The sequence below is a fragment of the Neophocaena asiaeorientalis genome, unplaced genomic scaffold (genome assembly GCF_003031525.2).
Source record: "Neophocaena asiaeorientalis asiaeorientalis breed wild unplaced genomic scaffold, Neophocaena_asiaeorientalis_V1.1 scaffold192, whole genome shotgun sequence".
NCBI lineage: Eukaryota > Metazoa > Chordata > Mammalia > Artiodactyla > Phocoenidae > Neophocaena > Neophocaena asiaeorientalis.
In genome coordinates, this window is record NW_020185326.1 from 2,876,378 (window position 1) to 2,892,579 (window position 16,202).

The window sequence follows — 16,202 nt, forward strand, 5'->3', positions numbered from 1 at the left end:
AGATGGCCAATAGGCACAAGAAAAGATGCTCAATATCGCTATTAGAGAAATGCAAATCAAAACTACAATGGGGTACCACCTAACACCGGTCAGAATGACCATTATTAAAAGGTCTACAAATATCAAATACTGTAGAGGGTGTAGAAAAGGGAACCCTCCTATACTGCTGGTGGGAATGTAAATTGGTACAGCCACTCTAGAAAACAGCATGGAAGTTCCTCAAAAAACTGAAAACAGTTGCCATATGGTCCAGCAATCCCACACCTCTGCATATATCTGAAGAAAACTGTAATGTGAAAAGACACATTCGCCCCAATGTTCATAGCAGCACTATTTACAATAGCCAAGACATGGAAGCAACCTAAATACCCATCGACATAACATGTCATCTGCATACACTGACAATTTTACCACTTCTCTTCCAATTTGGATATGTTTTATTTTTGTCTTGTCTGATTCCTGTGGCTGGGCCTTCCAATGCTATGTTGATTAGAAGTGGTGAGAGTGGGCATCCTTGTCTTATTCCAGATTTTAGTGGGAAGGCTTTCAGCTTTTCACCGCTGAGTATTATGTTGGCTGTGGTGAAAAACTTTTATATGGTAAAAAGACCAAACTTTCTCAGGATATGGCTCCAGAGGGCAAAAGTACTAGAGGGAAGTTATTAAGGGTAGAGTTTACTTTACATAAGAAAAAACTTCTAAGAGTTAGAGACTCCAGATGGAATGGTTGTATCCCTGCACTGTTATTGTTCAAAAAGAGGCAAAAGATCATCTATTTGAGAAGTTGGTGCAAGAGTAGAAGGATTAGATTAGTAGGCCTCCTAAGTCCTTTCCAAAAGGACAATTCTGAGATTGTATGATCTAGGAACTTCTTCTAATTTAAAGCCAGATGTCAGGGAAACCATAACTCAAAGATGTACAACCCCTAAATCATGGTTTGATCAAGAACAATGAACTAAACCCAGACAGAAGCATACGCAGAAACAGACTTGCACCTGTATATACATACGTATACACACACACACACACACACACACACACACACACACACACACACACACCCCTTCCCACAATTCCTGGGAAGGAAAAATAAGAATAACTTATAAAAATAATGACAAAATCTGTTCTATCTTTCCCACCAAATCTACTTTATGTTCCCTAGTCTATGTTAATAGTATCACTGGCTACCCGGTTACGCAGAATAAAGCCTTAATGTTTATTTTCTTTGACTCTTCCATCTTCCTCCAATTCCTACTAAGTCTACCCCAGAAATACCTCTCAGCTATCTTTTATCTTTATACTTGTATTGCCATGCTCTCAGTTAAACTCCTGCAATTGATTCCTAAGGTCCTTCCACCTATAATCTCCTCTTCCCTAGGGCTATTATTCACACTGCTAACAGTGATCTTTCTGAAGCACAGGCTATCACATCACTCTAATCTGCTCAAAAATCTACTGGCTCCTTGATACCTACAAAGTAAAGTTCAAATTCTTTGGTATGGCCTTCAATGGCATCTCAATCTCCTTGCTTAGTTTGCCCATGGTATCTTATGCTTTGGTTACACTGTAGTTCTTGTCATTCCTGAAAGGCTATACCCTTCTTTACTCCATGTTTTTGTTTAGATGTCTTCAAATGCACCCCCTCATTCCCTCCTGTGGAAATTTTACTCATTTTCCAAGGCTCAAGCAAATGCTACCTATCTTGTGACACTATCCTTAATGCTTCTATGTCACAACCCCTGGCTCCCTCCCTTGGAATTAAACAATTCTCCTTGGAGCCAATAATACTTCTTTTCACACCTTATTTTTGCATTTAGCAATAATGCTTGAAATTTCAGTTTTGGGTGAGTCCAACCTTATGGCCACCCACTGTAAATCCTTAAAGGCAGACAGCAGGCTTCATTTATTTCTATATCCAACCTTGTCAGAACCCCAATACCAAGTACCTTTTGTGTAAAAAGTGCTTAATAAAATTTTTTTTTAATTGAACTGGGATTTGAGGACAGTTAGACTTCTGTCCATGGCTCAATACCAGTCTTAAAAATTGTAAATTCAGGACTTCCCCGGTGGCACAGTGGTTAAGAATCTGCCAATGCAGGGGACATGGGTTCGAGCCCTGGTCCGGGAAGATCCCACATGCTGCAGAGCAACTAAGCCCACGCACCATAACTACTGAGCCCACGTGCCACAACTGCCGAAGCCCGCGTGCCTAGAGCCCGTGGTCCGCAACAAGAGAAGCCACTGCAATGAGAAGCTTGCGCACTGCAATGAAGAGTAGCCCCCGGTTGCTGCAACTAGAGAAAGCCCGCGCGCAGCAACGAAGACCCAACGCAGACAAAAATTAAAAATTAATTTTTAAAAAAAGAATAAAGAGCCTTAATTTTTAAAAAATGGTAAATTGTATTAAAATTCTGATCAGAAGCCTAGTGATTGATAAAAGTCTCTTATCCTATTAATCTAACATCTCTGAGCCAAAAACAGTTATATACTTACATTCACTAGGAGAGAGAAATCAGTGACCAGTTGGCTAAGTTCAATTAAGTCCTTAAAAAGAAAGAGAAAGAGGAAGTTACTTACTTTCATGCCTCACAGCTACCAAAAGGAAAATCATTTTTAACATACCGCTTCTAAGGTTTCCCATGATTCTGCAGCATTTTGATCTCGAGGAATTTCAGGCAACACATATATCTGAGTCATACTCTGAGGATCAGCTTCATCTTCAGTAGTGTGAAATGTTCCTGGATGAACATAGCCTCATGTTTAGAGTTTATCTGCTTTGTTAGAAAGACGGTAGAATGAATCAATTCCATAAAACAACTACCATGTGAAATGCTAACTAACAGAATTTAGGCTAAAAGTAAATTGATTATATATCTATAGGCAAGTTAGTTAACAAGTATTTTTTCTTTAATTATTCTACAAAGTCATCTAAAAAAATTGCTACAAATACAACTTACCCAATCTGAATAACTAGGGCTAGATGTGGAAGTAGCACAAAGTAGAACTATTCTATTTGGCCAATGTTCTATGAAGAGATACCCAGTAGATATGTTTAACACTTTTCATTGCTAAATCATTAACATTTCTTTGGCTATTTTAGTAATAAACATCAGATTCACAAGATTTTAAAAGTAGGGAAGTGATGTATTTTTAGCAATGAAAATCAGTCATTTTTGGTAACAATAAATTTGTCATCAAACTAACATCTCTTACCATATGTATCTTTTTGTACATATTGCCATCCTTCTCCTCAGAGTAATTTTTCTGGCCCATGCCTCCACTGTTTCTATGTCATTTCTGGATTTTAAAAAGTCATCAACCCATTAAGGCTTTCCTCATTAAACACTGCTATAAAGATGAATTAATTTATACTCCAAACTCCACTTTCAAGTCTTTCTTATTTCCTTCTATTGGTTTTACCAATCCATTCATTAAACTGATATTTATTAAATGCCTACTATATGCCAATCAGTGTGCTAAGGTAAATCACAAAACAGTTCCAAGTCATAGTGGTTAGGGGTATGGGCCTAGTCAGAATGATCTGGGTTAGAATCCTAGTTTGGCTATTTACTAGCTCTTTGACTTGGGAAGGTATTTCACCTCTTTGACTGATTTTCCTCATTTGTAAAATGAGGTGGTATTTATTTTGCACTGTGGCTGGCTTATCTATTAAGAACAAGTGGTTAATAGTTACTATTACTGTCACTGCTACTGCCACTATTGTTACTGGAACTTACTATATAATGTGTGATATAGACATGTTAACAGGCAAGTTCACTATAGTCTGATAAGAACTATGATATGGGTAAGCATGGAATGCTATGTGAGCACCAAAGAAAGGTATTTAACCTAGACTTGTGGAGGAAGAGTGGTCTGAGAAGGTTCTGAAGCTGAAGCTTGAGGATGAACAGAAATTATATAGCTGAACTGGGACAAGGGTAGAGGGGGAAGGAGAAAGTATTCAGGCCAGGGAGAATAATATTTGCATAAGTTTGGGAACTGAAAGGAGTCAGTATAACTGAAGCATAGACTATGACAAGAGAAAGCAAAGGTTGAGGCTGGAAATCTAAGATGACATCATTTATGGCATTGTAAACTATATTAAAGAGTTTTGTCTTTCTCTTAAGATCAATATGGAACTTTTAAAAGGAGTGGGAGACTATTGGGAAGCTGAGGGTGCCATAATCAGATTTCAGATTTAGAAAGGTAACCACAGCTGTAGTGTGAACAACAGATTAAGGATGGAGTTCAAAGGTGAAAACTTAAAGAGTGAAAAACCAGTTGGGAGGCTTTTCAATGTGTCTGGTGCAAAATGATGATGGTGTGCTCTAGGATAGTGGCAGTGGAAATGGAAAGAAGAGATCTGAAGGTCTACTTCCCTTTGTCTTCCTTACTGCAAGCTCAAAACACCTACCACTTTAATATTTTCTGAGCACCCATTATGTATTGTGTTGAGTACCAGGGATAAAAAAAGTGAATACAAAGTATCTGCTCTCAAGGAACTTATATTCTAGCAGAGAAGACATACAAAGAGACAATCCTAAAACAATAAGAGAGTGCACTGATATCTAGCTAAATATAGATACATATAGTATTTATGGGAGTTTCAAGCTGGGGGTGGCATCTGACCTAGTTTGGTGTGGTGTGCACCAAACTAAAAAAGGTGATCTTTTCTACTAGCCTAAGAAGATAGGAATATAAATTCTAGGTGGAGAGACCAGCATGAAAAAGGCCCTCAAAAAAAACACCAACAACCAATATAGCTTAATATAAAATCAGCAGTCTGGTCTTGCCAAAGCATAAGTAAAAGACATACAATAGAAAAGTGGTATTTTATAAAACTGCATTACTATTTTACTTTCAAAATTTGAGAATGTTTTACCTCTTGAGGAAAAAAACCCATCTGAATTGTTTAGGAAGGGCACAGTCAGTTGATTAAAAGTTAACTTGTAGGCTTATTAGAATTGACAGTGTTCTTTTAATTTTGAATCTTCACTGAAATGAGTACATTTCCCTACCTTAAAGGAAGAGCAAAAACTTCAAATACAAAATATGTTTTACATTACAACATATAGCAAATATCCAACATTTTAAAAGCTCTGATTTTTACAAATGCTTAAAAGAGTTATTTACCCTGTCTTAAGTTATCACATAAAAATACTTCTCAAAGTAATTAATTACTCTAAGATCTTTCTTCTACTTAATATTGCTTTTGTAATAAGAGCTCCCAACTTATTTAATAGGATGATGAATAATGATAACTGTTATCATTAACAGATCAAATGTAAAGCAGAACTTTATAAACATAATACCACTCAAAAGATTTTTTTTAAGCCATAATCTTCATTCTGTTAGAGAAGATTCCAATGAAATATGCCAGGATGTATAACAAAATAATTATTATTATCTTGATTATGTAAATTCTTGACCTAAAAAATGAAGGGATGGGAAATGTTTGACATTTGAAGCAAACACAAAAGATTTCCCTCAGTGAAAAAATAAAAAATGTTTAAGTCATTTATGTTTCACTTGAAACCAAACTGCGTATGCATCTTAGTTCAAATGGAGTCTTAGAACAAAGAAATCTGTTCTCTTCCATGGAAAATCCTGCTGTAAACTTACAACTCGGAACATCACTAATCAATTCGAGGCGTGACTAACAATTGAGAAAGGAATCTTTTAATTTCTACAACTTCCATAATTCATTTATTCCAGCTTGTATTAAAAATCACTATATCTCAGTGATCATCCATTGACTTTGAACTTTTACAAGTTGCTACAGACATGATGAGGCAAAACACAGAGATAGATTATAGCTGCAGGAAAGATGGCTAAGGAGTTCTTATCCTGTCCACAGAAGTCAAAATTGCTATTGTTTTATAGGACATAACAATCTCAGTTCCATCCACTTGCAAACAACTGCAAGCGTAAAGGGCACGTGGACTATACATATCACTCACCAGTGTTTTTCAAATTCTATTTATAAAACATTATTGACTATAAACGCAAATAAACATTAAGATATTTTTAATTCATGTGAAAAATAAGCTTAATAACATGGACATAAGACTCCTCCTTTCTCTCTATGTGTCTAAACATATTCTCTCTCTGCCCCCCGACCTTTCTCCATACATCACGAAGGGCAATGATTCCAGTAAGAATTACAACACATATCTAAGGAATTTCTACTAAATTTTACTACATTAGAAAAAGTTCCATTATAAATCTAAGTTAATTCAAAAGCATTTCCTGAATTCTTTCATGTTCTAACAGCTTTAACATAGTGACATTATTTTACTGATCATCTACATAAACCTACCCATTGAAATAAGATGATTTCTAAGTCATGGCTTAACTAAGCTGCAGAGGAGAATTTTTAAGAATATTAAAACCAATATAAAACACACCTTCTGAATAATATACAAAAGCATCTACATGATTTACAAAACTGTTCAATACAAATGTATATATATACCTGTGATAATATCTAATATTTCATTAAATTCAATATGCTGGTCTGAAGTTCCCAGCAGTTTTAAGGTTGGATTCTTTCCTTTTGTGAATATTTGTTTAAAATGTAATAAGATTCTGTTTCTATTGCACTGATGAAGTGTGTGTGCTGGATGGGGAGTAAGAAAGAAAGATAGAGAGAAGCACTGGTTTGCTCTGTATGCCTTGATACACCTTTCTAAATACAAAACAAATGTGTAGGCTCATCACTTCTCTTGGTGGGAGGCAATAGGCTAAAAATGAAATAGACACACAGGAGAGAAAGAAGGGAGTTTCTCAGATCAGGCAAGATCGGCAGAGAAGATTTGCTTTAGGAACTCTCAGAAACTGGACAAAAGAAACAGCAAAATCATCACAGCTTCCCCCTAAACTTAATAAGCTTCTTTCATTCTCCAGAGAACATAAAACATTCTATTCTACTTGTTATTTCTATCTGTAAATGAAAAACTATTTTTGTATTTTGATCTCAGTCATGGAAATGTGGCAACATTGCTCCTGAATCTTGATGTTTCCAACCAATTTATTTATAATCAGATTGAATTTTTAAAGGAAAAAGTATTTTAAGGCACTTAATTTCTGTGCAAATCAAACATATATTTTCTGTATAGGCTGTCATTACTATTATGAGTACCTAAAGCAAAAATAAGAAAAAAACAGAGAGCACAGTATAAAAACATGTAGAATGACAGAAAAGAGTCTACAGCTAGAAGAAGACCACACATGGAGCAAACCCAGTTCTTACCCCACTATTAAAGTCTTATGTATTAGTTGCTCTCTCTTCATTATTCTTCTTTCCCACCCTCTCAATTACTTGTTAATAATATTTATGGATTTAACACAACCTAGCAGAAACTTCACATTTGGTGAAATACTCAGGCATTGGGTGAGACAGTTAATTTTAACTGCTAATGTTGGCAATGGATTCAAAGTCAAAGCACAATCTGACCAGCAGACAGTTCAGAATTTGAAACTACACACACTGTTTTAGGTATAATTTAGGTATCTGATTTTATAAATAGAATGACTGTTTCAATTAAATCAGCACTAGATGCAGAGAGTTAATTTTGTAGTTTCTCTCAGTGGCAAGTGATTAGTTCTTTAGCTAATTTGGTATTCCATGAATTGAGAAGTTTGAGAACCAACAGAGTTGGAAAACAAATTTCACCTATTTCTTCTCCCTTATCCTCTGGCTCTGCCCCAATCTTCTTCACTTCCTCCGTACACATGCTTCCTCAAATTTTGCCAACATTTTTTTTTTTAACACCAGTCAGCTCCCTACAGAGAAAGTTAATTGCCAGCAAACTGGGTAAACTACCTTTTTCTAATAATCACCCAATTCCTCTGATGACATATAAACCCAAACTTGTTGAGCCCAAACAATCCTACTGGTAGAAACACAAACAATGCAATACTAAAATGCAAATGAAAGCTAGAATACTTAAATAGAACTCAAAAGTTTTGTTTGCTAAGGAATTGCTGGTGATAGCAAACTAAATAGCAGGGCTTCCCTGGTGGCGTCCGACTGCCGATGCAGGGGACGTGGATTCGTGCCCCGGTCCGGGAAGATCCCACATGCCGCGGAGCGGCTAGACCCGTGAGCCATGGCCGCTGAGCCCGCGCGTCCAGAGCCTGTGCTCCACAACGGGAGAGGCCACAACAGTGAGAGGCCCGCGTACCGCAAAAAAACTCCAAAAAAACAAAGCAACAACAAAAAAAAACCTAAATAGCAGAAGAGACTGATGCCAGTGACTCTTACAAGAAAATCCAACATTATCAGTGTTATTACTGTCATCACAACTGTCACAATGTCTGGTAGATAAGATGACTCCTTAATCTCTTGGAGCTTATAAGGCCCAGTTTCTCTATATACAAACATAAAGTATAGGTTTGCACTACATGGTAAGAACAGCATTCAGCTGCATCATTATGGAGGTGACAATTACATATGAACAAGATGATGTAAACAGTAACTACAAACTATCAAAAAGCATTCTTCCCAAACACTCTTCGACCAAGGTTGAGTGCTAACATTTCCTTCTCCCCAGAACAACACTTTAGGCAGTGTTGCTAGGTAGTGGTTATCGACAGAGTGAAGTGATTAGAGCACATCTGAAATTATAAAATTGTCTCTAAAAAGATGTTTATTCATTCATATTTCTAAAACATTTATTAATAATCCACTATGTGCCAAGTACTATGTATTATGTGCTTAGGTACTAAGGAGGCAATAAAAGCAAGATTACCCAGAAACTCTGGATGATGGCCTAAATGTTTCTTGTATTTTAAAAAAAAATTTCCCTGTAAAACTGGATCATTAGCACTGAAAATACAGCGTTAAAAATAATCTGGTTTTGGAGACAGGGAGTGATACAGGAACCTCCTAACTCCTAGGTAAATAAAAAGAGGAAAACAGGTCATCTGTAACATCTCTCAGATTGTATTCTAATTTGTAATTTATTTATACCGCATCCTTTCCATAAAGTTTTAAGGTGGCTTAGAACATATATAAACTGTAATAAGATGGCATAAATTAAAAAGAGAAACTCTAAAACAAAAATGGAAATACAAGGACAGCAATTATAAAACAAAGCCAGGAAAGTTCAAAATTTGGGCTTTTGCAAATTAAAAAATTTAGATTTAAGTATTCCAGTAAACAATTCAAGTAGAGAAATCTTATTAGTGATGCCATTCAATACCCAGAAGAATAAAAAAGATTAATTGGGGCTTCCCTGGTTGCACTGTGGTTGGGAGTCCACCTGCCGATGCAGGGGACACGGGTTCGTGCCCCGGTCCGGGAAGATCCCACATGCCGCGGAGCGGCTGGGCACGTGAGCCATGGCCGCTGAGCCTGCGCGTCCGGAGCCTGTGCTCTGCAACAGGAGAGGCCACAACAGTGAGAGGCCCGTGTACCACAAAAAAAAAAAAAAAAAAAAAAAAAAAAGAAGATTAATTGCTTTGAAGTACTACTACCTATTAAACAAAGAATTTTTTTCAGGGTTCCTTACACAGACATTATACAATGCAATCAACAATTATCAATTACATCCTTAGAAGAGTTATCATGACAAGTTTCATTGGCCTCTTTCTTAGAGTATCACTTCATAAAAGTTAATGGCATGACCCCCAATGCAGACTTTTCTGGGAGACAGATCTAACATGCCCTCTGAAAACCAGAACGCCTAAGAAAGAAGCATGCCTGCCTAGGCCACCCCCGCACCTGGAGATGAGGGAGGAGTACTCTGCAGACAAGGATGACATTCTCCTTAGGAAATATTTTAAAATTTATTTTTAATATATGCACAAATAGGTGCTTGAAGCCTTTAAGTTCCTCACTATACAGCATAGCCTCAATTTTTTCACCCTGTAAAACTTTTAGGATATGCAATTCCAAGCACACTCAGGGTCCAAGAATTCAGCATACTGGACTAGGAGGTGATCCCTGGAGATTTATATATAATCTGCAATATCAATACAAGGAGGTAAACTTAATTAACTGCATTACTATACTATGATCAAGAATAAGACTTAGTACATTACCACCAACAGTCATGGATCTAGTCAAAGAAGGCTGTAATAAAGTTTCTTCATCATTAAATTGTTTCTTAAGTTCTTCTACAGATTCCAGATGGAGCTGAAGAAATTCTGCTGTTGCTGCTGATGCTTCTTCTTTAACAGGATCTATCATTCTCTTCAGAAGTCCAAGGTCATCCTTTTGGACTTTCAAACAAAGCTTCTCCATTTCTCGGATATTGGAGCGGAGTTGCTGTAAAAGAAAAAAAAAATCTTTAAAGCCACCATCTCTTAATATAAAATATCTTTATTTTCAGAGGTAATTTGTGATAATGGCTTTCAATGGAAATCAGAAGTATTCTTTACAACAGACAGTATGTATTAATACTTTTCTGTTTTTTTCATGTCTCTGGCCAAATCCAGCTTCTTTAGAACTCACATCCTCATACTCTGAATTTATTTAGCATTTTTTCCTTCATTAAATGTGATTATTACAAAGGTAACAAATGCTCTTCATAACAAATGAAACACTGCAGAAACACATCAAGAAAAACTTAATGACTTTTTATTTTATATTGGAGTATAGCTGATTAACAATGTTGTGTTAGTTTTCCCCACTTCACCAATCCTACCACTTCTCTTAACTCAGTCCTTTCACATACTTATTGCTCATACAAACATTAGCATATACAGCTTTTCTTTTTATAAAAAACAAATTACATTATGCACAATAATCTACATTTGACAAACTTCCACACCCCAACTTAACAATATCATAATGGATATCCCTCCTGGTCAATGACTGTACCATATTCCATAGTACTGATGTAATATAATTTATTCGATCACTCCCTCCAGTGATTAAAGTCATTCATGTTGTTTCCAGTTTTTAGTTATTACAAACTATGAAACAAATGTACTAGACTATAAACCCTAATATATGGTAACAGTATATATTAGTGTTCTAGCATATACTATTATACTACATTTGTAGGAATGATTCCCCAAAGTTAGAGTACTCACTCAAAGGATAATATGTATCTTTATTTCAGTAGCTATTATCAGTTCTTCCTCAAAAGGCTTAACAACTCACACTACCACTAAAGTCTGAGTTCCCATTTCCCCATATACTGCCAGTACTACATGTTATCTCACTGTTGTTTTACTTTGAATTGCTCTCTGAAGTTGCTAGATTTTTATGAAATGATCTTCTCTGCTGTTAAAAATCACCTATTGCCATAATTTATAAATTTTTCTCTAATGTTGATATAATAAATTATGGGCAAATTTCATGGTATAGGGCCATTTTAATATTTCTGAGATAGACCCTCCTTGGTCAATATATACAATTTTTTAATATACTGTGGGATTCAATTTGCTAATATTTTATTTGGAATTTTAGTACATCTGTATGAGTATGTGAATGTGTGTGTGTGTGCATAGATGCACACATGAACAGTGTGTGTGTCTATACTATCTTCACTAGGTTTAAACTTATTCTAATAGGTTTAAGTTTGTGCTAGCTCCATAAAATAAACTGAGGAGCTTTTCATCTTTTTCAGTGGTCTAGACTTTGAAAAACATAAAAACCAATTATTCTTTTACAATTAAACAGAACTTGTAAGAATGATCTATATACGATGCTTATTTAAAATTATAGATCTCTAGTCATATAATACTTTAAATTCTTTTCCCCTAATGTACTTTCACAGACACTAATGCAAATCCTGTACAGGAGACAGAAGAAAAAGTACTGATTTCTTAAATTTTTCAAGTGCCTACTTTGAGTGAGGTGATGTAGTCCATATTATTACATTCCACATTATTACACATAGAGAAATCAAAACAAAATTTGTTCAGGATTTACTTAATTATCTAGCAGCAAAACTCAGGTTAAAACCCAGGTATTCTTACAAGTCCAGCAACCTTTCTATTAAACTATAACCATAATTCCTAGCTATATGGTACCTTAATACAATCTAAAGTATCTATTGTATTCTACTAAAATTAAAGCTAACTCTGAAAAAAAAAATAGTTTAGCTACCACCTAGAGCATCTTGTAAGATATTGTGGGTGAATCAAAAAGTTGTACCTCTATGCTATCATGACTCAATGCTTCATTTAACTTTATGTCCACTCTTATCATCCCCATGTGAGTTGGAAAACCTAAAGATAATTGGACTGTGGATTAGAAATACGTGATACATAAGCATTTTAGATGTAAAATTCATGGAACCCTAAGGGGCTTATGTGATCATTCAATTCAACTTCACAATTTTACAATATGGAAACTAGAGTCCACCTGAACACGGTGGCAGAATTAGGACTAGAGTCCAGTTCTCAAGTCCTGGAAAAATATTGTCTCCTACACACCTCTTGGCTGTGTGATTCCTTTCTGGACTACAGTTATAACTTGGTTATGTACTTGCTACATAGTTCATAGAGGTATTTTAGGCGATGTTACTTTGGAGAAGCATTAAGAAGTTTCTGCAGCTAATGAGCATTTGCCTCTGACATATTCTTCCCCTTTTATAGAATCTGTACATATGTTACATCCCCAGTCAAATTACGGTGTCTAGCTTTAAGAACCCTTTATTACTATGGGTGAAGGGAAAAATGTTAAGGGAGAGAAAGAAAATACCCATTTAACTATAAAATCTGATACTATAATAACAAAAACACAAATAATGGCTAAATTTGTATCAACACTACTGTAAGTTGTCCATTATACTAAGTGCTTTACCTTCTTTATCTTGTTTTACCTTCACAATTTATTTTTGAAATAGATATTACTGTTATTCTCATTCTACAGAAGAGAAAATTAAAAGCAAATTAAGAAAATATCCCAGGATTACACTTCTAGTAAAAAGTAAAGCCAGGAATCAAGTTCAGGCTATAGAGCATGTGCTCTCAACAACTTTACTATATAGCTATACTATCCAAAAGAAATACAATACAAACCATAAATGCAAGCCATACACTATGTAATTTAAAATTTTCTAACAGTCACATTAAAAAAGTAAAAAGGAAGAGATGAATTCGTTTTAATATATTTTACTTAACCCAATGCATCCAAAACATTATCATTTCAACATGTAATCAATATAAAAATTATTAATAAAATATTTTACATGATTTTATTTGTAGTCAGTCTTAGAAATTTGGCATATATATTACATTCACAGCACATCTCAATTCAAACTAGCCACATTTTAAGTGCTCAACAATTATATGTGGCTAAGGGCTACTATATTGGACAGCTACTATATAGCTACAGAGTCTCTCTAAAGTTAATATGTGAAGAATATAAAGTAGGTGTTTCTGCTTCTGGCTATAGCAGGCTGGATAATTAAAATAACCCTCCCATCAATGACTACTTAAAAAGATGAAAGCAACATAAATCACAAAACAAACCAAAAGAAAAATAAATTCAAAAGCATCAAAAAAGCAAACAAGGGCTTCCCTGGTGGCGCAGTGGCTGAGAGTCTGCCTGCCAATGCAGGGGACACGGGTTCGAGCCCTGGTCTGGGAAGATCCCACATGCCGCGGAGCAACTGGGCCCGTGAGCCACAATTACTGAGCCTGCGTGTCTGGAGCCTGTGCTCCGCAACAAGAGAGGCCGCGATAGTGAGTGGCCCCCGCTTGCCACAACTAGAGAAAGCCCTCGCATGGAAACGAAGACCCAATACAGCCATAAATAAATAAATAAAGCAAACTGTCAACAAGTAAAAATAAATAAACACTATTATTAAAAAAAAAAAAAGCAAACAAGATAGCGAGAAATTTGTAGGCCAAGAATTGGGCAAAGATGGAAATCCAGAGACGTGAGTCCTGAATTTAGGTCACATTTGCTTGAGGGTATCCGATTACCAGAGTCCTTGACAGCCTCACAAATCTCAGGGTAAAATATCCAATGCCAGGACCTGCTACGGATAAGCACTATGGTACCTTGGGTTGGAATCTTAAAAGAATTGCACCCTAGGAGCACAGGTGATCCTGAAATAAATCAGCCCTTGCATGAACTGCAGTTTGGCTTCCCGTCTTTTGTGTAGCTAACATAAATATCTCTGAAATAGTATAAAGATAATCTTGGAAGTTAGTACCCCAGAGGCTTAGAAGAAGCAAATGAACATCCTCTCTGGAGGAAAATAACGTCACACCTAGCTATCAATAACTTCCATAAATAATTTTTCAAATATAATGTCCACCAAAGACAATCAAGCACATGAGGACATACACAACATAATGAAGAAACAGCAGAAACAACAGACAACTGAAACATCCAAAGGGACATCTAACGGGAATTAGCAAATGTAACTTATAAAACTATGGTTATTTTGTTCCAAGATATAAGTATCAAGCTTGAAAATTCAGGAGATAACCGGAAACCATAAAAGGCAAAATATAGATTGTAGAAAAGAATGAATATCATTTAAAAATACAGTACACAATCTTTGTACACTGTTGGTGGTAATGTAATTTGGTACAGTCACTGTGAAAAACAGTATGGAAGTTTCTTAAAAAAATAAAAATAGAACTACCATATGACCCAGCAATTCCACTCCTGGATATATATCCAAAAAAATCAAAAAACATTAATTTGAAAAGATACGTGAGAAGATTGCTGGGGAAGATGGCGGAAGAGTAAGACGTGGAGATCACCTTCCTCTCCACAGATACACCAAAAATACATCTACACGTGGAACAACTCCTACAGAACACCTACTGAACGCTGCCAGAAGACCTCAGACCTCCCAAAAGGCAAGAACCGCCCCCCCCCCGCCCCGCACGTACCTGGGTAGGGCAAAAAAAAAAGGAATAAACAGAGACAAAAGGAAAGGGAAGGGACCTGCACCAGTGGGAGGGAGCTGCAAAGGAGAAAAGGTTTCCACACACTAGGAAGCCCCTTTGCGGGCGGAGACTGCGGGTAGCGGAGGGGGAAGCTTTGGAGCCGGGAAGGAGAGCACAGCAACTGGGGTACGGAGGGCAAAGCGGAGAGTTTCCCGCACAGAGGATCGGTGCCGACCGGCACTCACCAGCCCGAGAGGCTTGTCTGCTCACCCGCCGGGGTGGGCGGGGCTGGGAGTTGAGGCTCGGCTTCGGTCGGAGTGCCGGGAGAGGACTGGGGTTGGCGGCGTGAGCACAGCCTGCAGGGGGTTGGTGCGCCGCGGCTAGCCGGGAGGGAGTCTGGAGAAAGGTCTGCACCTGCCAAAGAGGCAAGAGACTTTTTCTTCCCTCTTTTGTTTCCTGGTGCGTGAGATTGATGTACCCTGCATCTGTGGAATACATGAATAGACAACGAATCATCCCAAATTAAGGAGGTGGACTCCGAAAGGAAGATTTATTATTTTTTCCCCATTTCCTCTTTTTGTGAGTGTGTATGTGCATGCTTCTGTGTCAGATTTTGTCTTTATAGCTTTGCTTCCACCATTTATCCTAGGGTTCTATCCATCCGGGTTTTTTTTTGTTTTTTTTTTTTAAATTATTTCCTTAATAATTATTTTTTATTTTAATAACTTCTATTTTATTTTACTTTTCTTTCTTTCTTTCTTTCCCTCCTTCCCTCCTTTAGACAACGAATCATCCCAAATTGAGGAGGTGGACTTTGAGAGCAAGATTTATGATTTTTTCCCCTTTTCCTCTTTTTGTGTGTATGTGTATGCTTCTATGTGAGACTTTGTATGTATAGCTTTGCTTCCACCATTTATCCTAGGGTTCTATCGTCTGTTTTTTTTTTTTTTTAATTTTTTTTTCCTTTTTCTTCTCTTAAAAATTTTTTTATTTTAAAAACTTTTTTGTATTTTATCTTATTTTATTTTATTTCACTTTATCTTCTTTTTATCCTTCCCTCACTCCTCCCTCCCTTTTCTCTTTCTTTCTTTCTTCTACTAATTCTTTCTTTCTACTTTATCTCCCTTTTATTCTGAGCTGTGTGAATGAAAGGCTCCTGGTGCAGCAGCCAGGAGTCAGTGCTGTGCCTCTGAGGTGGGAGAGCCAACAGAACACTGATCCACAAGAGACCTCCCAGCTCCACATAATATCAAACGGCGAAAATCTCCCAGAGAACTCCATCTCAACACCAGCACCCAGCTTCACTCAATGACCAGCAAGCTACAGTGCTGGACATCCTATGGCAAACAACTAGCAAGACAGGAACACAACCCCACCCATTAGCAGAAAGGC

General features: G+C 36.7%; 1 protein-coding gene across 3 annotated transcripts in view; it reads right to left on the reverse strand.

Moving 5' to 3' along the window:
* Window positions 1–16,202, reverse strand: part of STX17 (syntaxin 17) — a 95,636-nt gene that overhangs the window by 23,053 nt on the left and 56,381 nt on the right. For all 3 annotated transcript variants that reach the window (XM_024734396.1, XM_024734397.1, XM_024734398.1), the window contains exons 4-6: window positions 10,047–10,272; window positions 2,622–2,737; window positions 2,493–2,543 (exon numbers count right to left, since the gene is read on the reverse strand). In XM_024734396.1, the coding sequence (XP_024590164.1) occupies window positions 2,493–2,543; window positions 2,622–2,737; window positions 10,047–10,272 (393 nt within the window). The remainder of the gene's footprint in view (window positions 1–2,492; window positions 2,544–2,621; window positions 2,738–10,046; window positions 10,273–16,202) is intronic.